The following is a 24,872-nucleotide window of genomic DNA, read 5'->3' as shown; positions in this document are numbered from 1 at the left end:
GAGCTGCAGCTCACAGTCACATTCAAGCAATAACAAGAAGAGGGGTTTTCAAACCAGGTCCACAAAAAGACAAACTTAGAGAGATAAATTCTCCTCACTGGACAAAGACTTCTCCTCAATTACTAAGCTAGATCTACTTCAACATGCCTTAATGAGAGTCTTAATCTTAAAGGGAGGCTTTAACAGGCAAAGACTGCCTCTTTCCCAATGTACATGAATAATTCAAGCTGCGTTGGATGAACCTAAAATACATAATTACTGTTTGACTTATCTTAGCTTTGATTCTGCCATATCTGGACCCAGCACTGCTCAAACTTTGTGCTATCTTGAAATAATATCTTATTAGCATTCAGCGGGGGTTTTCTGGGAATGCATTGAGTGAATAACTCCCCATTCTGTTAACCAAAAAATAGAGGACGTCGATGAAAACAGTTGCAATGAAATGGAAGTAACGACTTACTTTTCGGCCACATTGGGACCAAGTACTGTAGGTGAGGTCTGCCATTTTCAGTTCAATGCCCTGGGAGAGCAGTTAAGTGAGGACACATATTGTACAAGAAGAGCATGTTTTTGAAACTTATGTTGGCTCACGCTGGATGGGTGGTAGAAACAGTTTTAAGGAGGAGATCAACAGGGCCTGCAGTGCCTGGAGCAAACCAAAAAGCAGATGGCAAGCGACGGACAGGGCTGACCCTGAGGTACCCCAAGTGGGGAATACTTGGCTTCAGCCCTGAACAGCTTAAAATCCACCAAGAAACGTGTTCCCTCCAGACAAAAGATAAGACAAGAACAGTGCATTGTTGGACATGCTGAGCCACACTTATGCCAAACAAGAACAGAGAGACAAAGGGTAGCCCCGACACTCTTGAGTCCTCAATTCTTCAAAACTGCAGCATGAGGAGTGGGTGAATCTAAAAAAAAATGTATAAATAAAGGCTTAGGTTTAACCTTAAGAAATGGAGAGCATCTAAAGTCAACATGATAATCAAATTACAGAAAAATTTAAGCACTAGAGACATGACAGCACAAAATTAAAGAAACCACGCTATAAGCTTGCTCTAATTCCATTAGAACAAAATCCAAACCTGCCCAAACTCTTTATGATGCCTGCAGCAAAAGTCCCTCATTTTTGAGCCTTTGTCTGGGTTTTATTTCACAGCACATGTCACATGTTTGTGAGATTGTGTGGCTTCTTTCAGGGGGCAGATGCACAGATGTGGATTTACTGTAAAGGGCTGCTAAGAACCAACTGCTAAGGCTGACAACTTTTGTGTTGGAGTTTGAATCAGTTGCAATCTGACTGTGAGCAAATAAACTCACAACAACATTTTCACTAATAACTGAGCTTGCGGAGCATGCCCGCACACCAAACAGTGAGTGTTTGTTAATGCACATGAGCAGTATGAAGCAAGCAAGCTCTCCTACAGTCTGCCCCATTTTTGTGTATATAACTACAGCTCTCTGAAAAGATAATGATCCGGTAATTAATCTAATGTGTTTTAGTTGAGGGGCCATTGAGTCAAACACATGCCCTAAACCAGAAACTAGGACCATATAAGTTGGCAAACATTCATGAGCTTGTCCCACTCCTCTTTTGTCTTTGTTCCTATATTCTACAGTGAACAGGGGCAAAGGAAAAAAATAATTTTGAAATCATAAAGTACATATAAAAGGGTGAGGAAACTCAAAAGCGAAATTGCAGCATCAAAGGCAGATAAAACTCAAAACCAATACAAAGCCTTTCTGATCAGCAAGCACAGTCACTTTGATCAATCACAAATCAACTTGTCCAAATAACTAACCCACAATCCACAAACACATAATTAACCCATAACTAACCCACTATCCACAAACACAAAAAAATCGATGTCAATGTGCATCTAATTTTTTACATTTTATTCCTAATAATGGTTAAATGTGATTTCTGTACTTTATTTACTATTCATTACACATAATCTCTTTAAAGTCACAATTTAACAGAAGTAGTGACAAATCTTTTCTTCCATACTGTGCACAATGTACTGTACATCTGAGTTTAGCAAATTATTGGGGGGAAAAAAGTGAGAACTTGGTTGCATCCATCAGTTGTTTGACTGGATGTTGAGATGAGATGAATGAAAGCTTGCAGACGATTGTAGAGGAGTGGGGTTTAAGTGGATGGAATGATTGTAGAAGTTCAGTGTACATCTACAGAGAAAAGTCTGAAATTTCACTGGAAGATCAAATTATAACATTTTGATTACGAAGTAAAAAAAAATGAGAAAATGATTAATTCGCAATAAGATCTATAACATGCAATTACAAAATAGAACATCAAGAACACTGTGTGTATGTAGGGAATGTCCCCACAACTTTCTCTGCGAGTCTCTGACCTCTTCAGGGAAACCAATAACTAAAAACGTAAATGTGGCTGAGACATTTCAGCTTCGCCAAGGTTTTCTTCTAATGACTCACTGCAAGTTTCAGTGAATAAAATCGAGAGATCGATAAGGGACAACAATGTTTTGGCATTCTTTAACATAAAAATCCGCTTGGTGCTTACCCAGTATGTTCTTTCACTGCTGAACTCACCTTTCACATCCAATTTGTTCCCTTGTCTGTAATCTTCATAACTTACAAAGGGAGGGAAAAATTAGATAACCTACATTTTCAAGTGATTTTATGATGAATAATTTTGTCAGTGAATACTCTTTTATGATTTGAGCGATTACCCATGTCTTCTTAATGACTTTTGTTGTCTTTGTGTATAGAATCTGGCTTCTCAACCCAAAGAGACCACACCTGCAAGGGAATCCTTATGTTCCCACCACTACCAGCCCTAAAATAAAACCCAGCATCTCAACCAGGCTGCTTTTCCAGACACACCCAGCCAAAGGTTTCTCCTTGAGGTCCAAGGCAACATGCAGCACTCTGGCAGCCAATCAGAAACTCCCTTAGAACCCTAACTTGCCCACTTGGAGCAGGAGCCACAACCTCAAAATCCTGACAGTAGCTGGGCAGGAAGGTGCAGTAACAAAACATTTTCTTTACACGGTCACATATTCTACATCCTTCTCCATTTTCTCTTTTTTAATCTCACAGTTCTTTTCTTCTGAAACCTTTCTCGGCACCTTCACAGGAACAGATTACACTGCAATGGTAAAATACACCGAAGGTTTGTTTGAAGGCATTATCACTAAATGTCAAAAAGAGACACTCTTTCTTTCATGATCTGTCTTTCGTGTTGATATCGCTTTCATAAACAATGTCACTTGAAAGGGCTGTAGGAGGCACATGTTGGGGAAAAATGAATACCTGAATGACGTTAGAGCTTTTGAAGTTCTTTGACTCCAACTGTAAAACGCAACACCCAGGTGGGGTCAAACACGCCTCTAAAGCTTGAGAATAAGTAGTGTACTGTACACAGCCAGAAACCTGTAATGAACCGCAGGTATGTGGTGTATGTGGACGAACACCTGCGCAATTGTAGTCTGTCTAAACAAACTTACGCGCAGACTGATTCCATTATCTGAATGGGGGCCGGAGTTAAACAATACACTGCATATGCCAGACTGCCTCAGGAAGTCATGAGGATAGTAAGACTACGTATAATAAGATATGAAGGTTTATGCTGAACCTTACATAAACTGCAGATTGACTTTTTGTTAATAGATATATTCAATCTCAACAATAAGTGGGAGATCATTAAGCATGTTGTGCATTGAGACACATTGCAATTGATCTTAATCTCAGTTCACCAAACCAATAGAGCTACATCTTTACCTACACCTCAGCACTAACATGGCAATTAAGATAACAGCAAACATCCATTTGTTTGGGCATGCTAAATGAGCTACCTCAAAGCGGTTACACAGTAATGAGAAAGCTCATTAAGCATTTTGCAAACCAGAAGTCCTAACGGTCTCAGCATCTGCTCTGTTTTGCCACGTGCAATGCTGTCAAATTTTGGAAGGAGGCAATGGACCTACGTTACACTCCTACAGCTTCTGTTAAACACATTAAACAAGCAATCGGACAGTTTCAAAAAGATGTTTTAATTCAACATCCTCTACAAATTATTATAACATTATTTTATGTCATATATAATAAGATGACAAGTGTATTTTAAATATATGCATTTTTTACATGAGAAATAGCATACACTGTATAGACCTTAGTCAGGGTAGTGCATTTTTGCTGTGCCTTTCCTAAAAAATTCTGTAAACAAAGACTCTATAATAGCGTTTTGAATTGGGTGAGTTGTGAAAATGACATGAGTACACCTTATAGAGTGTGTGATATTGTATGTGCAAACATTCAATAAGCTGCTAGAGTTCTGGAAAAGGTGTTTCCATACAGAATGAAATCTGAGTAACATCTATAGGATGTTCTTGTTTTGTGGAAAAGGGACAAAGGCAGGTAAAGTAGCCGAGTGTCTATTGTTGCATTCACCTCTAAAACACCTCTACAGATGGCTATTTTTAGGTAAGGGTCACAAGAGAGGCCAAAACAGATTATGGAAAACCTTCCAAGCAGCACAAGACTATGTTAATTCAGTTTCCAGCCTAATGCAAGCCATTTCTTATTTAGCTGCAACAATAATTATCTGACATCAGGTATGACGCACGGCATGTTTAACATACGTCATTTAGAATTAGTACATTAATTTGGCAATCTGAAAGAGCCAATTTAATTATGTATCTTGTCAACAGTCTATAATTGTATAAACAAAAATTCCATCTACATAAACAGAACTTTTTTTTTAAGTCTTTAAGTCCATTTTAACTTGTGACAATGACTGAAGTACAGTTAGACAACGGTCACAAAGACATGCTGGGTAAACGGGGTATCCCTGCAAGGGGCATGGAAAAATAATAATAAGACAGAGTGCTGTAGTACCGCTGAATCATGTATTCTCCACAGACAGGCTTTATCCAAGGATTAATGAATCACATTAATTCAAAAGGAGGATAATAAGTCAGGATTAACTATGGGTGGAGAGGACATTTCTTTCTGCAAGAGAAGTAAAGACATCTGACCAATTTAGGGCAAAGGGAAGCCCTTCTGAAAACCTTCTAATATGGGAAATAAATACCACAAAACACTTGACTTCGTAACCGTTATACTCTTACTGTAGCAAAGCCTGAACAGTTCTTCTTCCATTACCTGAGCCACTTGAACTTTATACAGAGTAACGGAGCATGGTTACTTTCAAGTACAGCTTATAGTAATATTTTTACTGGCTGCATCCCCACTGATGCTTCTGTTCTTGAGATGAAAAGTCCTATAAATCTCCACACAGTGAGTTTTAAATGCATTCTTCAGACGTACGCAAATGAACAGGCCTGAACACCATCCAGGGCTCTGATGGTAAGCTTTTATCAGTAACTTAATAAAGATTCCCCTAAAATAACTAACTACAGAGGAAATCAAGTGGGAAGCATCCACTGTGCGAGTATATATCAATGTCAAATACTTCAAAACAAATCCTACATTTAAAGAAGCTGTTAATGACCGACTCAGTGTAATATATAACTCTCACGAGCAAGCCAATTCTCTCAGCAATAACAGTCTTAATGCTTTTCATGACAAAATGAAATAAATCATTTATCGCCTCTGGACAAAAGTGCTGAGCTTTGTGAATAATGCATGCACGTGTTAAAGGCTTATTAAAATGCTTCTCTGCTAATTGTGTACTAATTGCATTGTAATCTCTTCACACGATGAACTTGATACAGTCTAATAACAATAGTCAACCACCTATTCATTACAACTGACCTTTAAAATAATGAAATAAGGATTGCGTCTGGAGAGTGTTTGTGCATGGCAGCCGATCTGAAATGCTCTTTCTATACTTCACTTTATCATAAGCCATTTGAGTCGGTCTAACCTGCAGCAGATGTGGTAAGTAATGGCCATCATTAATTCAGCCCCAGCACACCTTTTGTCCAGACAGGAATAATGGCTCTGCTGGGCCACCTGCACAGCTGTACCAGACAGTGGAGAAACTAGGCTAACCTCTAGTCTGCAGTCTGAAGAAGACTGTACCATCTCTTAATATAACTAGCTCACATGGTTGATTATTTGAATGGAAAGGGAAAAGATTCCCAAACTGCAATTTAATACCATTATACTTCTTTATCTAACATTACACACACATATTGTAGTTCAGTTCATGATTTGGAGAAAACAGATGGTCTCCACATCTCAGACTGGGGATTCTGAGATGCTGTGCTGTGTATTAATATAGGGTGGAGTCAATCCACCCATACAGGAACAACACAAACCATCATGGGCTGCTCCAATTTATACCGTAAATAATTCAGCACAAAAGCACTGCAGTGAGTGTGTTAAAACAAGGATTCTATATAGACAAAAAGGAAGGAATAAAAAGTGTTTACTTGTTTTGACTAGGAAGTTGTGCATTCATGGATATACTCGGTTTTTACACATGCCAGATTTCATTTCTTTTAAATAACAACCCACCAGGGTCCAGCTGCACCAGACCTGTTTGTAAGTTACAACCTAGAGTAAGGGCAGCATAAATGAACACATATGCTCGACTGCTGCACCATTAAATTTGAATGGAAGTCTCCAACCAGGAATGATAATTGGAATTAAAAAAAGGGCAGGCCAATAGGGCCATACAGCTTTGTTTTGTATACATACAAAGCTTAGTTTTGTATACATATACAATATTTGTTGTATGTATTATAATTTAATAATAGTTATACATACATATTTGAAACACAGTAAAAAGTAAAGAATATTTAATATTAAATATTTTTTCATTCTTCATATTAATATAATATATAATAATAACTATTAATATAATTATATATGAATTAATATACTTAAAATTAATATATTAGAGATAAACATTTGTTATATATACCATTTTTTACCATAAACTTTTTACATCTGTGTTGAAATGATTTACCACCAAACAATCATTAATAATTCATAATGACCTAGCATGCACATGTCAGTAAAGTCACATGTCCATGAGAAAAAGTGTGTCTGCCTCAATTTTTTACATGACATAAGAGGGGTGTGGCTTACATTGATTGAACTATCACTTTCACCTTGACTGAACTGTTAAAAACTCAAATAATTATCCCATTAACATAGCACTGCAGACGCAGCGAGCTGTTAAAGTATAAATACTCAACTTGCACACCATAAAGTCCCCTTGAATCGAATTATTATTATTTATACATTTATTTTATTTTATTTTATAATTTTTATACATTTATTTTGACTAGTGATGACATACTTCCTAATTAAACAGGAAGTTTAGATGGAACATATTTTAAATATATAGTAGCCTTTAGCTAGGTCACGGCCGTAAACATGAATTGCTGCCTAGTTGAATTGCATGAATTGCTCTAGTATAATGAAAATTATACTAGATTGGACAAGAAAATCAGTGACAAGATCGGGACTCAAAGGCACAAATACTTTTGGATGCAATAAATACACAGGGGCCTCATCAGTATCCAATTCTACTAAGACATTAACGACAGTTTGTTTACATACTAACAGGTGATAGTTAACACAACTGCATGCGTCTTCGGTGTTTAACAAGACAAGATTTCAAACTTCAGCTGCAAGGAAGTAATAGACGACTGGGCAAGAGTAACGACCATTTGACCATAAACTTACCCAGCCTCCATTTTCCTCGATCCAGTTTTCCAGAGGCCCGTTCAGGTAGTCTGTCATCCAGTGTGCAATATTATCTACCTGGGACGCCATTTCCCGGTTGACGCTCTCCACACACATGGTCCCACCAAACTCAAAGAAAGCGATGATCCGCCCCCAGTTCACTCCGTCTTTAAAGAGTTCTTCTGCAACGGCTAAGAATCTGCGTTGCGTTGTATTGGTACTGAATATAAAGCGGTGGGAAATCTCCTCAAATTCGCGCTGGTACATCCTTTCTATCTCGTCTCCAGCCTCGCGTAGCGCCCGGTAGATCCTTGAATAAGGGTCTGAACGAGTGACCCTGTGAGCTATCAGGCATTCAGAGTCGTTCCCCCCGCCGGCTGAGGGAGCCTGGAGCCTCCTGTCAGAGTTTAGAGAGGAGTCCTCGACTCCTTTATTGACGGTGTCATCATCCTCCCCAGAAGATTGAGATTTCCACACATATCCCCTCTTTGAAAGTTTGATATTGATGTATTTCTCCACAATATTCCGATTGTCAAAGCGAATTTCGTTGGCCATCGTTATTAAATGCGATAAACACGAACGCGAGCAGGGAAAAGTCGGTTATTCGAAGTACATCGTAACGGAAAAAACGTCCTCTCACAGAAAAAAATCTCCAAAAAATGCCACATTCACATGGCGTTGATGTGAGTTCTCTCATTTAAAAATTTTTTTTTAAGGAAAATTGTATTATTTAGTTCCACATTCATTGGTTATGACTCATAAAAACGTTATCTGTTAACTTAATAGTAAGAGCTGTCAGCGACGTCCAGCGCGCGCGGTGATGTGGAGATATTACATGGATTGGCCGTTGCTAGATCCGCACACGTCTCGAGCGCAGCGCGAGGAATGCCGCTTCTCAAACTCACTGCGCTTATATTCCAGTGAACCTCCAGCCAAGAGCGAAAAAAAGAGAGGCGACGTCGTTGACGTTACGAGACCGAAGAAGAGAGTTAAAGCAAACGCTCTATTTCTAATTATTCCACTGACATTCGAGCTCACAGAAAGACGGAAGAGAAAATAGCGACCAAGTCAGCGCACGAAGAAGCACTTTTGCTGTGTGTAAAATGTACTAGTAGATTTCCATTTCTTTTTTTGGCAAGATACAGTTTTTCCAACGCGCGCGCCGCGGATCGTGCAGAAATGAAGCGCCGACGAATGACATCGATGCTGGCGCGTTCACTGAAGCGACGCTAGAACGCGTTTGAAACTGATCACTAAAGATCCTCGCTCTACTGGGGCAGCACTTCCTCTACGTCACACCATTCATTGCTTTTGGCGTAGTACTAGGAGGACTCTCCAGATCAAGAGTATTTATGGTGCCTGAGTTTAAAGTGCACTTCTTCACAATCCGCAAAGCCTTGTCAAAGCTTGTCAAAGGCGTTTTTAGTAGACCTACAGAGTTCTCATATTTTGACAAATAAATGTCCCTTCAGGGGAAACAGGGAAGATCGCAACATATTTTGTTCAAACGTCAGGTTTAGAATGTTTGTAGGCTATAATACAAAGATGATAGATAGATTTGCTGCTCAGTTATTATCAGTTTTACTGATGACCAATTATTAATAAAAGTAAATAAATACATTTTCAGGATTTATTGGTGAATACAAAATATTCGAAATAACACAATATTCAATCAATACAAAGTTAAAAGAGCAGCATATATTTGAAAAAAAAAAAAAAAATATATATATATATATATATATATATATATATATATATATATATACAAAAAAAATAACATTTACTGTTATTTTACTGTTTTGCTTCATCCTTAAAAAGTATAATATAAATTACCAATCTTAATTATATATATATATATATATATATATATATATATGTGTGTGTGTGTGTGTTATTATTATTATTATTATAGTCATATAAATTATGGGAATAATAATTTCTGAGTAGTTATAATCCATAAAAAAATTATGCTAGTGCCTTTTTAACTTAATCAGTTAACTGAGAAATTAGAAAATTTGGTTCAAGCTTTTAGGAAAGGTCAAAAGTACTACTTTAAATCACTGATGTTAAATTCACTGGTTATACTGAACCTAATGAGCAGCGTGTCTTCTTAGTTGATATGACATTTCAAGCAGTAACAAATGTGTGACTTCTAAAACTGTTTTAATCGTGGAGCTACAAATCTTTATTTGACACAACTATTTATGTGAACTGTACTAAATCTTTTCAAAATGATGGAAAATGTGGAATGCATGAGCACCTAAGATATGCTTTCCCTTTTACACAGACACACACTCATAAAAAGTAAATTTGTGCAGTTGGAAAGTGATTGGATTAACTCACACACCTCAGCCAATAAAAGACTCTCTTGCACTGTCTGCCCCAGCCAATCACATTAACACATATTCACTTCCACGGTAGTCAGGAATCAGGTTAAATGTACCAACACAAATGCTTTGTTCTCAGTATAAACAGTACCAAGCCAAAAATACTGAAGCAGCTCAGAGTTTAATTCAGTGTATTTATTTAGATTCACATTTATTTTAAGGCTGTCGGCTGTCTGCACAGCATTATTGAGTTTGGAACATCTCATTAATGCAATCCTGATACTTTTTTAAAAATTAAGGTGGAACGCATTTATTTCCACTGTTTCTTTTCGTAGTCCCACTTATTAGAGAATCCGTGGACAGGGTTCACTCTCATATCTATCATCCTCTGCGTCTGCTGTGCCATCGACTCCTCAGACAGAGTGTGCGGAACATCACCGTACACTGTGAGAAAGAGAAAATCAACATAGGTGACATCAAGAAAGAGTGAGAATGAAAGTATAATATTCTTGTGTAAAAATTGTTCCCCCAAAATTGTATAAATCTGTCATCAATTATTCACAATCTCAAGTATGAATTTTAATTTTAAGTTAAATACTTAAAGCTATAACTTTAAGATCTATTAACAGCTCAAATTTGAATTGTATTTTTTATTTATTTAGAAATCCCCTTACACTCATTCGTTTGTTTGTTTCACAGAATAGCGCATAATTTATTAAGAGTTCTAAAAGCTTAAGATAAAACACTGATAAATAATTGTAAAAAGTGTAAAAGGAAAACATGGGAATGTCGAGTGTGAAAAACAGTTAATCGTGCAAAATCCACTTCTATTTCTCCCCTTACTGGAAATGTAGACTTGTCAGCAAAAAAAAAAAAAAAGAAAAGCCCAACAGCACATAGCGACCAACTAACAGAGGGCAGAAACCGACAGCTCAGACTCTTCTGTGGAGTTATATCCTCCAGGCAAAAATGGGACAAAAAAAAAAAAGTAAACAAACTAGAGAAATACATTGCGTCTGCAGAACATGCACAAACCTGTCTGCTAATATCACAGACCTGGTTCATGTAGAAATAGAGCCAATAAACATGCAAATGTACCATGTCAAAAAAAGGTTGCAGTTGCAGTTCAAAAATCCACTTGCTTCTATTACTATTATTATAAAAATGCTTCTGTTATTTATTTATTTATTTATGTAATGTTGTATATTATCAGCATAATATAAATTTGAATTGAAAAAGTTTAAATGAAAAAATAATATTTTAAATAATATTTTTCTTATTGATCAAATTTTTCACAGGCCATTACTCCAGTTTTCAATGTTACACTTTTCTTTAGAAATTAATGTAATATACTTATTTGTTGCACAACAGATGACCGATTATTAAACATTATTGTTTTTATAATCAATTTTGTACACATTTTTTGTGGAAACCATGATAAAAAAATTTTTCCAGGATTCTTTGATGAATATAAAGTTCAAAAGAATAGCATTTATTTTAAATAAAAAATCTTTGGTCATTTTATAAATGTCTTTAACTTTTGATCAATTTAATATGTCCTTGACGAATGAAAGTATTAATTTCAACCTTTAAATCTCATTTACCCCAAACTTTTTAACAGTAGTGCATCACTGGTTTCCATAAAATTATTAATCAGCAGAACAGTTTTCAACATTGATAATAATTTGAGCAGCAAATCAGCATATTAGAATGATAATGATAGGTAGAATAATGTGACACTGAAGACTGGAGTAATGGATGCTGAAAATTCTGCTTTGCATTACAGGAATAAATTACATTTTAAAATATATTCAGACAGAAAACACTTATTTAAAAATGTTTTATAAATAAACATTGAATTTCTTTAATTGTTGCTATAATGACAGCTGTCCACATTGATTTAACCTCATAATATTTTTTTTGTTGTACATTAGTTTATTTCCAGGATTAAATTTTGAATCCCAGATTCTCGGTGTGGACTGTTATCTACTGTTTGGTTTATACTATGTCAAAGGGCTTCTCCCCTTCTGAGACCCCTCGAGGCAGATGGTACAGTTTCTGTCACAGAAACACATCAATAAGATTATGAATTTTGTTTTTGCCAGGTGGAGTCAGTGCACCTGCCCTGAGGTATGTACAGGACATTCTGTTCAGTTTTTGAGGACTTGTGGGGCACAGATTCCTGCAAACCCCTGAATAAGAACCTGCGGTTGGACTGTATCCCAGGTGGCTTTCCCCTTTCATCTCCTCTTTTAAATCCTGACAATTGCTAAAGTCAACCTCAGACGAGTCCTAATACCCAGCCCTAATGAGTTTGAGGAACAGCAGCCCAGAGTAGAGTCTTTCAAGTCACAACATGAGCCAGACATTGCAGGAAATACCCAGTGCTCAACCGACAACTGACTTTTGGACTTCTATACCTTTCTGGCTTTGACGTGGCTACACCTCTCTTTCTCCCCCCTCAAGGATCCTCACCAAACTTTTGTTCTCACAGTTTTTCTTTTTTCTTCCCTCCTTGCGGTATTTTCCTCTACTGCATCTCTCCTGAGGTGATGTAGCATTGACTTCCTTCCTCAAAGAACTGGGGCTTCTGAGACAGAGATGGAGGAGACTCGTCTGCTTCCGCTCACACACACACACACAATGCACACTCATTCTGTTTTAAACATGTCAACTGCTTTCCATCCGTCTTAGGCACACACAGCCTTGGAAATCTTCTTATCGTTCTTGAAGAAGTTCAGCTGGGTCTTAAGGGATTCCTGAACTGAAGCCGTGGCTCAAACACGTAAATCTTTCCCCTCTTTTTCGCTCCGTCAAACCATTGACTGGAAAATACAACCCAGTCCAATTATTTCAGCAGGAGTGTGTGCTGCAGGTACAAAGGTTTTGCTGATTCTTCCATCTGACATGTGAAATCAGAGCGAAATCTGACGTGTGAAATCTGTGCTCTAAGAACTGGTGGTCACATTAGAGGAAAAGGATAAAAAAAGAACTAAATCCAAGTGAAATGACCTTTAAGCAAGGTTTTGGGCATTTTTAGTGAAATTTTAGTAAATTCTGTCATCATTTACTCCCCTTCATGATGTTCCAATCCTGTATGACTTTCTGTATTCCATGGAACACATAAGATAATATTTTCAAGAATTCTGGCAACCAAACAGTTTTAGGTCCCATTCACTTATATGGACAAAAAATACTATGGAAGTCAATTTGACACAAAAGAAAATATTTGGAAGAGTATGGCAACCAAACAGTTTTGAATCTAATTGACTTCCATAGTACGGGCAAAAAACTTATATGGACAAAAAATGCTATGGAAGTCTATGGGACGAAAAAATAAAATAAAAAAAAGAAATTATTTGAAAGAATACTGGCAACCAAACAGTTTCAGGTATCATTGACTTGGACAAAACATACTATGGAAGTCAATGGAACCTAAACATGTTCATCAACATTCTTCAAACTATTTTCTTTTGTGTTCCACAGAAGAAAGAATGATATGAAGGTCGGGGTAATTTTTAAAGGTAATTTAGCAGAACCCAATCTATCATGATGCTTTTCGATTTGATAACTGTTTCTGATTTCAGATTGTATGAATGAATAAATCAACACAATTAAATCCAGCTGAATCTCACATCAAAGCAACAGAGCTTTCCTGCCATGATAATCTGGTAATCAAAAACCGTTATGCATCTTTAAGAGGATGTATCATACATATATAAACCCACCATAGATACGCTGCCACCACACCAGCAGCCCGGTGAAGCCAAGGAAGATGAAGATGCCCCCAAGGACAGTCATCCACTCTTTGGAGCCTTGCCTCATCTCTGCATACGACAGCTCATGTGTGAGTCTGTATACTGCAAAATAAAGTATGAAAAACAAAACACCACAGATGATCTGAACAGTAACTTGGATTTAATAGCTTGCCCTGCTTGCATGATCACTTAAAAGCAAGTAGGGTTGCCAACATTCAACTCAAAAACTTGTACAACGCTGCCATCTGGTGGGAAATAACTTTTAATACCTGAGGCCAAATGAGTGTGAAGTCATTAACATATCTGCCATAATCAGTGTAATTCCCAAGAACCATGCCCCATTTACTATATTAATAATTCAGCCTTGAGGGATCTTACCCTGGTAAAAGAATCTATTATACATCACAAAGTAATATAAAACTGAAATATTTAAAGAAATAAAAATAAATTATAAAAATATAATTCAATATAGAAAATGATCAAAGGTATACAAAATAATCTTTATATTTATACCAGGCTGTATTGATAACTAAGGGCTGATTTGTGACATTAAGCCTCTACTAGAACTGGAAAAATCCTGCTGAATCCTCACAGTTGTAAAAGCAAATAACTCTAATAGCTACTCAAGAAAATTGATCAGTTTCTGCTAAGTGTTCAATCAAAAAGCTGTTCTTCATAACTGTCCAACTATAAGAGCAACACTAAATAAAGGATATGAACCTATATAGCAATAATTATATATTTAGAATTAGTAAGATTAAAAAGAAAAATAATAATATGTTTTTGAAAGATATATCTTTAGCTCACCAAGGCTGCACAAATCTTTTTTTTTTTTTTTTTTTTTTTTTTTACAATTTACAATGTTTTAATGTGTTTTAAATTAAAATGTATTCCTGTGGTGACAAAGCTGAATTTCCAGCAGCCATGACTCCAGTCTTCAGTACTTGATCATTCAGAAATCATTCTCAACAGTGAACATTTATTATTACTATCAATGTTAAAAACAGCTGTGCTGCTTAATACATTTATGGAAACTGTAATTATTTGATGAATTATTTCATAATAAAAAAAAGTCTTTTAATGTGTCCCTGTGGAATAAAAGTATTAATTTCTTATCTCGTCTTATAATTTGTATTAACCCCAGATTTCTGAATGGTATTGTTTATCATATTTTCGTTACAGTACCTACTTCTACTAACTGTAACTGTTTCCTCCACACCCAGGGTCAAAGTCTAACCGGTTCTTGTAACAATAGTAGATGTATGTCTGATTTATTTCCTTATTAAGCAGTAGATTAAAAAGCTAAAAGTTGGTCTAAGTCATGCAGATTTACAAGCCAGTTTCTCCTCCTTGGTGAGCTGGGTCCATGATCCCTTCTCTTTCTCTTTGAGTTTCTTCTGCTCGGCACTGAGATTTCTGACAAATGGAACATCTGGCAGTGGCGTGTCCAGACGGTTGTTGTACTGAGGAATGGAGCAATCAATCACATCAACATCTGAGGACAAATGCACAAGAACAACAACAGTCAAGAGTTTGAAAGTATCTGTCCAAATAGATAGATAGGTAGATGTGAGTGACAGCTGTATGGTCTCTATTGCCCTTGAGAGTGTGCGGTCACCGTGAGTGTGTGCAGCCCAGGCGGCAGATGAAGTGGACACCCTCCTCCAGAATCCAGACTGCAGTCCCCGCACCAGTGCACGAGTGGCCAGCATCTAAAAACAGTGCCAACATGTATTGGCCGGCCTTATGGACAACTCATTAAGCTTTCAGGAAAGTCAAACAGGGATCAGCATGACAATAGCTGGGTCTCAAAACTTATAGAAAGGTGACTTTCTGCACTTTGGTCAAGTTACAAGTTTTGACCATAGTTTTCAGCAAAGCCCTTATTGTAAAAATGTATTCGTGTTATTTGGCGCTTTTCCAATGCATGGTACAGCACGGTTGATCCAAACTTAAGTTTCTGTCTTCTGCTGAGTACAAAGAAGATATTTTGAAGAATGTTTACAACCAAACTGTTGACGGCTACCATCAACTGTTTGGTTACCCACTCTCTTCAAAATCCTTATTTTATGCTCAGCTGAAAGAAGCTTTAAAGGGATAGTTCACCCAAAATTAAATGTTCGTTATCCCTCTCCAAACCTGTATGCATTTCTTTCTTCTGCTGAGTAAGATAGAAAGAATATTGTTGGTAATCAAACGGATATGGTTCCTTTCGTATTTTTTGTCCATGTCATTTCATCAGTGGAAGTTAATGGGAACCAAAACTGTATGGTTATTATTCTTCTAAATTTCTTATTTGTAAATTCATTTACATGATAGGGACTGCACTTTTAAAGAGATTGCCCTAAAACCGAGCAATGTCTACCTTCAATTTTATCATTCAAAAGATTTTTTATATTTTGGATGTTTTCTTGATGCTCACCAATTCTGCATTTTTTTTATGAGAAATTCAGTAAAAACAGTAATATTGTAAATTATTAGTACAATTTAAATGAACAGTTTTCTATTTCAATAATCTTAAAATGCAATTCGTCCCTGTCATGGCAAAGCTGAATTTATTTTACAGATTTCAGCGTCACATGATTCAGGAATAAATTCTAATATGCTGGTTCGCTGTTCAAGAGACATTTCTTATGATCAGTGTTGAAAACAGTGATTTTTTTTTTATATACCATCATATACCTTTTTGGATTTTGTTATGTATAGAAAGAGGGCTTTGTATGGAAATAGAAATGAATGCAAAAGTCTTTACTGATCGATTTAATGCATTCATGCTAAATAAATTGATTTCTTTCAAAAAATATATTACTGACAGAAAACTTTTGAATAATAGAGATGGCTATGGGCATTTCATTGTTTAATATTTTTAGATTTTGTTCAAACTTAATTTCCCCAGATTTTCCATGAGGGATAGTCCTATTCAGGGAATTCCACAGTTGCACTGGAGTTACTATGGTTACCATGATGAACAGTACCAAGAGCTGCCTATATAGAGAGCATGAGTGACTGACTGGACAGCTTGCGCTTGTGATGCCCAGATATGCAGTGAAAGTAATCCTGGTCACAGGACACACAGCCAATGACCTTGAATGAGTTTCTGCGAGAGCGCTACAGGAAAATTAATACATGAAAATGGAAAACGTGAAATGTCCAATGACACTGGTGTTCGACACAGAGATGAAATGGACAGCAACATGCTTAAGATTGTGGGAATAAATTCAAAAGATCACTTTTCATAACCCTGCACCTGTCAAATATGCTTGTTTTCAATATAAACGAGCAGATATGCAACTAGAGTTGGAGAAATTGACTATGTGCCTTCTGTCACGTAGAATATTCTGCAGCCGCTAAAATTACTTCGAGGGGGGCGTGACGTCAATACCTAGCAAAGTGAAACAATACTATTCTAAATATAAAGTCATCACGCGCGCATTCTTTCAATATTTGCAATCGACAATTCTCATGCAAACTTAAGCTACTTTGAGATATTAGCAGCATATAATAATCTAAAGTATTAAATTTGATAAAATATAGCCTAGTCTATGCACAAAAAGTTATTTCAAGTTCAAAATATTGTTTGTAAATAGGCTTCGCTGTTATTTTAGACGGATTTACAGTAGGCTATGCAAAAGCGAACAATTGTAACATTTTACTGACTATTAAAAAAATGCATAAACGTTTAAAGGCTATAAATGCGTAGTTGAGGAAATAATTTGCATGTTTTGGCTTCACTCCAGAGGAACTTTCTTAACTCGTAACTCTTTATCTTTTTCACTCTTTTTATTTCACACGCACATCTGGAATAAAGCGTTTGCAAATACGCATCAATGAGTATTTATATTTAATAAATTAGGCTACTATTTACTATTCAATTCCACATATGAATTTACCTTAAGATGTGAAGGTCTGAGCTTGTCGACAAGAACTTGCCTACGTGCTCTGTCTTTATGGTTTCATGGATCAGTTAGAAGCGGGTGGTTTGTGAGTCAGGTGTCTATTGCCATCAGCCGAAACGAGCCAATGAGCGCGAGGCAGGAACCTGCTCTCCAGAGGCGCACAGAGCGCGGCACCGAACGCAAGAGGGGTCTTTTAAAATTAACCTACAGAGATTAATCCTGAGAGAGATTTGTATTTCATCGACAATATCTGAATGGTATTCCTGCTCACATCTATTGGAATGTGTTTTGTCCGGCAAGTTTTGCTAATCTCCACATAATCTTTTGCATTCTGTTTAAGATATTTGATGCCTTTCAATCAGGGAAGGAACGCATGGTGATTGAAACCTATTAAACCACAATTTATTGCTTTTCTGCCCTCTGACTGACAGTTGTTGTTGTTGTTTTTACAACTTAAAGACCTTTTAGTATAGGCTAAATGTAAGTGTCCACCTTAAGTTCGTGGTATAGCCTAAGAGCATTTGATGTCTGTTATTCTGTTATAAATATCTCATTGATTTACATCACAAGGAATCGGTATATGCATTTTATCCACCTTTTAACCTTAGAAATAGCTAACAGCAGCAGTAAATTGCCTATTTTTTTCTCAATTTGTATCTAAAACTTGTTCTTCCTCGAGTAGATATGAACTCCATATTCTCATACTAGGATATGAAAGCCTACAATGATAATAAAAAAAAAAAAAAAAAAAAAAACATACACTTTGTAATTTTTTATTTTATTTATATTTGTCTAAAGGTTCGATAAACTGATAGCTTAGGCTATATTTCATATGTCAGAGAAGTAACTGAAAAAGCCCAAAACTTATTGACTGAAATTACATCCTGGAGCAATAATGTGTTTCCAAGAACAATAATAAATATGTGTAGCTGGCAAACTTAAAACAGCAAGTTGTTTCGAAGGCATCATGTAAGAATTCCCTCAGGGGCAAATGGTATGTCACGTGACCTGTCACGCCTCCAACTGACAACAGTTGTTGAATCCTGGATAGATTTAGGCCTATCAGCCCTGCTGAAAAAAACAAATAAATAAATGAACAGCTAAAACCAGAGTAAGCTGGTTTGATGGTCTTCGCTGGAAGTAGCTGGTCTCCCAGCCTGACCAGCTGAAGAAGTGGCCAAAACTCCTCTCAAACCAGCAGCTGACTAGCTATATGACCATGCAGGCTTGACCACCAGCTAAAACAAGCTGAATTTTTTTTTTTTTTTTCGGCAGGGAAATTGCCTTGTCTTTGGATTTACTCTCCCACCACTGCTGCACTGTCAAAACCATTAACGTGTAATTATTCCAGTTAATACCTTATCCATATCTTAATTATTTGTATTTATAAACAAATAGTACTTTGGAAGTTTTGTTGTAACTTCCTCTATACCAACAGTGGCAAAAACGGTCATATTCCTGAAAAAGGATTTTATTTTAAAGATTATACCTGGGAAACCCAGAATGTTGCTGAATATTGTTTAACTTTTCATAGGCCAAATCATTTCCATGTTTTTGTTATTATTTCAAAAGCATACACTAAACACAGCTAATTTGCCAACGATCTCAATACGAAAAAAAAAAAAAAGTTTTAGAGACTTAGTTTATTCATGTTTATTTACCTGTAAGACAAAATAAAAATGACTATAAATCATGATTATCCATCAGCATCTCATGCCAGTGATATGCATTTATCTCTGGACATTTCTCTTTTTATAATGACAACACTAACATAGCTGTAAAACATGAGGAGAACTTAAAATGTGAAGTATTACAAACAACATTTAAAACACAGAAAAATAGACCTTTCTCTGGCACTTGTAGATTCCTCAGACAGCTCTGCGTGTGTGTACAGTACAGTCGATACAAGCAAGAGGTCAGTAACCTCATGGACAGGAAAAAGAAAAGTGGGATTTTAAGGTTGAATTGCATCGAACATCAAGTCATTGATCAGCACGTGGTTTTACTGCATAGGGGCTTTTCCATTCTCACACTTAGACATCACTCTCAAAATTACAAAAGTGCTAAATATAAATAAATAAACGTTTTCATTATCATATACAGCATCCTTTCAAAAACATCAAGAAAAATCATGAACACCCAAAGTGAAGAAATGTAGAGCTCTGCAATAAATACAAGTAGTGACACACACCAAAAAAAGCAAAAGGGGGCTTTTTTTTTTTGTTGTTGTTTTTTACAACTGTAACATTCACTTCGATTTATTTAAACATTCAATTAATCTTGTTCCGTTGGCAACCAGTAGTGGGCGATAACTGCTGGACAGAAGGCACCATCGACAGATACAGAGGAAACCATTTCTGTCTCCATTTACAAAGGGACTGTGGCGGAGAAAGACTAAACGAGTTCCTAAATTCAGGAGTAGTGAAAAGTACAAATATCTGAAGCGGACTCATACTCCACAAGATGAAAATCGTATATAAACGAGGAACACATCGTCATAACATGCACTGGATACTGAGATTATTACTGAATGCCACCCCCCCCTCCAACAGAGGCGATTATGGTACAATCCGTAGTCTGTGTGCAGACCACTACTCAGACACCAGATGGCGTTGTTTTAGGTCTAGGTAAAAATATAGTTACCATAGTGTGCGTGCAGAAGCTTAAGTGTGATAAAATAGGCAGAGTTCACAGTATCCTTCTGAATAAGAGATGATCCACTACGTCCATCTATAAATCAGATAACAGCCGAATCAAGCAGTCCGTGTACCCATACACCCCTGCTTTTGCCCTCTAACAGCACACATCTAGGTCAAGTTCGTTGGTCCCACGCTTTCATTCTGACATGTGGCGCAAACTTGTGGTCACCGCTTCTACTTCAGTCTCTGACAGCAACGTCACATGACCCAGCAATCTCGGCACGCATCACTCCGTCTCCGCTTTGCTCTCCTTCCTGGTCATACCTGCAAAGATAAGAGAGTAGATATTATGTACTGTAAAAGAGAGGTCAGTTTTTAGTTGCAATACTGTTTACAAGCACTAGCAGGCAGTTTACGAACATTTTTTTTTCAACAAGGGCTGCTTGGAGATCTGGATTCCTGCCCAATTTTGTTCCAGACAGCCTTCCATACACCTGCTAGTAATAAGAAGTATAATAGGTATATATGACATATTTTTTATGCTAAAACCCAGAACTGAGCATTTTAGCACTTCTGTTTCCATCGTCCTGAAGTTTAAGTTGATGCTTTAAATAAGGTCAGTTAACGCAAGACCATATTTTAACATTTTATTCTACGACATAAAATGCACTGGTAGTATGTCCTTGTGAGTTTTTATGAAGATAAATCATAAATTTAGTGCATGCATCAATTAATGCCATGATTTCAGGAATTTAAGACATTCTGCACCAATTTAGGACATTTTTAAGGTCTTAATTTGTGGAAGATCAAATTAAGACTTTTTTAAACAAGAAGAAATCCTGTTTAAAGCTTTTACTTGTCTAAAAAGGGAGTGGCTAAATGGGACTACTCATGATTACAGCACTTTATCAAAATCATCTTGATTTCCCCGGTTCAGAGTGTTTTATATGAGTTGAAACTTGAATTTGCAGGAAGGTCCATCTCCAGAGCAGAACTGTACCACAGGGCAGAATGTCATTTCATCTGTGCATACTATTTGCAATATAAGCAGCATCACATCTGCTACTTAGGATTCATAACACTCTTCACAGATGCAATTAATATGCAGTGTTATAAATTCCCTGCCCACAAGACAGGCTCCAAAGCACAAAGTGACCTCTCTAAAGGAAAGAGATTTTTAAGTTTTCAAAAGTTAAAGTTTTTTGCCAAAACAGAGAGAAGTGTATCATGTCCCATCATCTGATTTAGATATCTGTTGTATATAGATGTACATCATATTTAATTGGTTATGCAGTTATGCTCATAAGTTTACATAGCCCTTTGCAAAATATGCTAAATGTTAAAAATTGTAACAAAATTATAAATATGTAAAGTAGTTTCTGAAGGACAGTATTAAATGAAAAAATAAATTTAAAATAAGAAAAAAAAAATTAAATGACAATCCCTGCTCTTAATGCATTGTGTTTCCTTAAGCATCAGTGAATGTCTTCACTCTTTGTAATAGTTGTCTGTTGTATAAGTTTGATAAGATGGATGCTAAAATCATACAGTCGCTGTTGGAAAGGCTTCAAATATGCAGAAGATGCTGAAAACAAAAGAATGTGCAGAAAATGTATTTTTCTGAAGAAAAGCAGGCAGTTTAACTGCTCAGAACAAGAACAGACTCATGAACAACTATCACGAAACAGTTGTTGATCATCCAGGTAATGACATTAAATTATTATTAAATTCAAGGGTGTTTAAACTTTTGAACTCAATTATTATTTTGTCTGTGCACTATATGTAAACATTTGTTATGCTAAACAGCTTATTCAGGACAGTATTAAAAAATGTTAAAATAATTCACATCTTCCATATCCTGCAAGATATATGTAAATGTATGAGCCGAAATGTTTAATGATCTTACTGGGAAGACCTATGACATTATGTGTATGCATGTGTTGAGAGGACACACAGTGAGTGGTTGAGTTACTGCAGATGGGACGCCCTGCAGTGGGAGGGGCTCTGATGTACTGCAAGTGTCTCATTAATCAAAATCATATGCGCTGAAATGTGGGCGTGCACACATACACACACACATACACTGCCCTCTGGAATCAAAGCCAATCCCGTCTGGTTCTGTGATGGAAACAGAAAGTATAAGTTGGCACATGCCATCCTCGCGCACATCATGAGCCAGGCAGCGGTCATGCATCGTCTTCTTGACCCCAGCAGACGTAGCAGTGGCGGTAGTACCTGTGGCTCGGGCGAGAGAGGTTGGGAGGAGGAGGGTCCTGCTGGAAGTGTAGTTTAGGAATGCTGAGCATTGATACCTGCGGGGTTGAGAACAAGTGCCTGGAGGATGTCCGACAGAGAAACGATGCCCACGATGCTGCCGTTCTCATCCACCACCACCAGCCTGTGCACCTAACAGAGAACAGGGAGACATCAGCATCTAGAGTAGCCCTGGAGTACATAGGACAGTGAACAGCTCTAGAATATCTCCTAGAGTAGCTCCAAAATATGCTCTAAAATATTGAGAACCAAAAGCAAAGATCTCAGCAACTCAAGCATATCTTATAGTCAGGTGCGACTTATTTATCAAAATGAATTTGACATGAACCAAGAGAAATTAACCAATAGAAAACATTACCGTCTACAGCTGCTACTCATTGATCCTGTAGCCTACACTGAAAACATAGAGCGCCCTCTCGTGGCTGTAGACGGTAATGTTTTCTCTTTGTTCTAAATAAATGCGACTTATAGTCCAGTGCAACTTATATATGTTTTTTTCCCTCGTCATGACGTATTTTTGGACTGATGCGACTTATACTCAGGTGTGACTTATAGTCCGAAAAATACGGTAATAGCTATTGCGAACAGCTGTTCTAGAATAAATGACCAAGATCAAAAAAAATAATAATTTGAAGAATACATACAACAAAGAACTGGTCAAGCATATCTTCTGAATAGAGAACTACAACAGCTAAAGACAACGTATAAAACCAAGAACATATCCATTTTTTGGTCTTAATAACAAGGTTGCAGATATATGAAAACAGAAATGAAGGCCGCAGGAAAGCTCACCTCAGCCTTGACTATCCGATCTACTATCGTTTCCAGTGTCTCAAGTCTGTTGCACTTCATGACCCCTTCAAAGTACTGTGACCTGTGCATCAGCGCCTGTGTCACATTAATGTCAAGGTTGTTGTACGTCTTTTCAGCAGCAAGATTCTACAAACACACAAAAGGATCATGAAAGTCTGGAGAACGGGACAAACATTTTCCACACTCAACAATAAAATAAATACATAACATACTTACAATGACATCAAATTTGGAATAAATATCTACAACTTTTCCTGAAAGGCAAAAAATACAAAAAATAAGTTTTAAACGTCATTTCATGAGTGTTACAGTATGGGAATCCACTTTTCCCTCTTGAATCATACCGGACTCGTCCACCACAGGCAGCGCTGACACTCTCCTCTCCACAAAGATGCTGAGTGCAGTGATGATTGGGGTGTTGGGGTGGATGAAGGCGATGTTGCTGTAGGTCCCGATGCTCAGCTCCTCCAGCGTCTGCTTCATAAAGGCGGGCTTTGGCATCTCACACACCTGAGACACACAAACTACTCTGTCGGCTTTTTAATATTCTAGAATTCAAGCAACATAAGAACATGATCCTTTTAGGAATTATAGGAATTATATTGGCTACCTGCCTGTTTGTCAAACAAAAAAAACACTATATAAAGTACATTTTATTTCCCATTTCAGTGCATTTCTATGTAAGCTGTCCTGTTGAGGCTTTAAAACTTTGTGACATTGTCCTGAGAGATGGAAGCGGTGTACACTGCTGAAGTATTTAAGCAGCCATGGAATTGTGATCAGATAGATGACATTAACCTAGAGACTGTTCTCTTCTTCTTCATCTGCTTTACCCCTCCCTTCCTCTGCACTTTTTCATCCTACTCATTCAATTCCTTCCTCATTCTTTGTCAAACTACAGGAAATGACTGGGCGCATTATTACAACAGCAGTTAAACCTCATACCCCACCAAAAAAAAAAAACATCCAACTGAAATCTTACTAAATGCAGAAATGATACATATAGAATATATTGATGAACTTACAAACAGCTGAAGGAATTTCAGGATCCTTTTGTGCGTCAAAATGTAAAGTGCATTTCCACTGACAGGGTCGATGACGGGTAACCGGTGGATCTTGTTTTTGATCAGTGAATACACAGCATCAAATATGCTGAAGCACACAAAATATAGAGACAGAGAAAGTCAATTTCACTGCGGTGACCTGAGGAACAGAAGGGCATCTTCAGAGGACCCTGATGAGATTCAGAGTTTTGTCCTTCAGGAGAACGTGAACTGAATTATTGAATATACTGAACTATAAGCAAACAAGACCACGCACACAGGAAAGGGCAATACATGAGAGGAAAAGACTGTTTTTTACTAAAGAAACTCTAGCGGTTCACTACACTAATATCCTCTTCAACATATAAGATCATGTGTCTTCTCATAGTAAGGCATAGTACCTTGCATCTGGAGATATGTTCACCAAAGGCTTGAATGTTTCTTGTAGATACAGCTCTGTTGTCAAAAAAAGAAAAAT

General features: G+C 37.0%; 3 protein-coding genes across 11 annotated transcripts in view; all 3 read right to left on the bottom strand.

The window, feature by feature from the left end:
• Nucleotides 1-8,934, bottom strand: part of LOC127946353 (apoptosis regulator Bcl-2) — a 42,414-nt gene extending 33,480 nt beyond the window's left edge. Inside the window, exon 1 of the mRNA XM_052542879.1 lies at nucleotides 7,645-8,934. Coding sequence (XP_052398839.1) covers nucleotides 7,645-8,199 — 555 coding nt within the window. The 5' untranslated portion in view covers nucleotides 8,200-8,934. The remainder of the gene's footprint in view (nucleotides 1-7,644) is intronic.
• A 1,211-nt stretch (nucleotides 8,935-10,145) lies between these two features.
• On the bottom strand, nucleotides 10,146-17,777 carry LOC127946354 (cytochrome c oxidase subunit 4 isoform 1, mitochondrial). Its single transcript, XM_052542880.1, has 5 exons — nucleotides 17,620-17,777; nucleotides 15,348-15,441; nucleotides 15,063-15,224; nucleotides 13,700-13,831; nucleotides 10,146-10,415 (listed from the first exon to the last, which is right to left on the bottom strand). The coding sequence occupies exons 2-5, from the start codon at nucleotides 15,439-15,441 to the stop codon at nucleotides 10,282-10,284; spliced, it is 522 nt and encodes a 173-aa protein (XP_052398840.1). The 5' UTR covers nucleotides 17,620-17,777; the 3' UTR covers nucleotides 10,146-10,281.
• Nucleotides 17,778-19,263: 1,486 nt separating this feature from the next.
• The window catches only part of LOC127946350 (5'-AMP-activated protein kinase subunit gamma-2), a 57,802-nt gene continuing 52,193 nt past the window's right edge, over nucleotides 19,264-24,872 (bottom strand). For 5 of the 9 annotated variants that reach the window (XM_052542866.1, XM_052542868.1, XM_052542873.1 and 2 more), the window contains 8 exons: nucleotides 24,796-24,850; nucleotides 24,377-24,503; nucleotides 23,696-23,861; nucleotides 23,568-23,605; nucleotides 23,331-23,477; nucleotides 22,577-22,670; nucleotides 20,685-20,761; nucleotides 19,264-20,588 (listed from right to left, as the gene is read on the bottom strand). In XM_052542866.1, coding sequence (XP_052398826.1) covers nucleotides 20,694-20,761; nucleotides 22,577-22,670; nucleotides 23,331-23,477; nucleotides 23,568-23,605; nucleotides 23,696-23,861; nucleotides 24,377-24,503; nucleotides 24,796-24,850 — 695 coding nt within the window. In that variant the 3' untranslated portion in view covers nucleotides 19,264-20,588; nucleotides 20,685-20,693. Of the gene's footprint in view, nucleotides 20,589-20,684; nucleotides 20,762-22,346; nucleotides 22,383-22,499; nucleotides 22,671-23,330; nucleotides 23,478-23,567; nucleotides 23,606-23,695; nucleotides 23,862-24,376; nucleotides 24,504-24,795; nucleotides 24,851-24,872 lie in introns of all 9 variants that reach the window. The other 4 variants (XM_052542867.1, XM_052542869.1, XR_008151069.1 and 1 more) reach the window with 3 other exon arrangements.

Source organism: Carassius gibelio, chromosome A24, assembly GCF_023724105.1.
Source record: "Carassius gibelio isolate Cgi1373 ecotype wild population from Czech Republic chromosome A24, carGib1.2-hapl.c, whole genome shotgun sequence".
Lineage (NCBI taxonomy): Eukaryota > Metazoa > Chordata > Actinopteri > Cypriniformes > Cyprinidae > Carassius > Carassius gibelio.
The sequence above is the reverse complement of the archived record's forward strand: the minus strand, read 5'-3'. Positions and strand labels throughout refer to the sequence as shown.

What these genes read in the sequence shown, in the direction of transcription:
- LOC127946354 (XM_052542880.1), bottom strand. Translation starts at nt 15,441, where the DNA reads ATGCTGGCCACTCGTGCACTGGTGCGGGGACTGCAGTCTGGATTCTGG. An exon ending in CTGGGCTGCACACACTCACG is followed by an intron (nt 15,225 to 15,347) that starts GTGACCGCACAC and finishes ATTTGTCCTCAG; the next exon opens with ATGTTGATGTGATTGATTGC. An exon ending in CAAGGAGGAGAAACTGGCTT is followed by an intron (nt 13,832 to 15,062) that starts GTAAATCTGCAT and finishes TTTATTTTGCAG; the next exon opens with TATACAGACTCACACATGAG.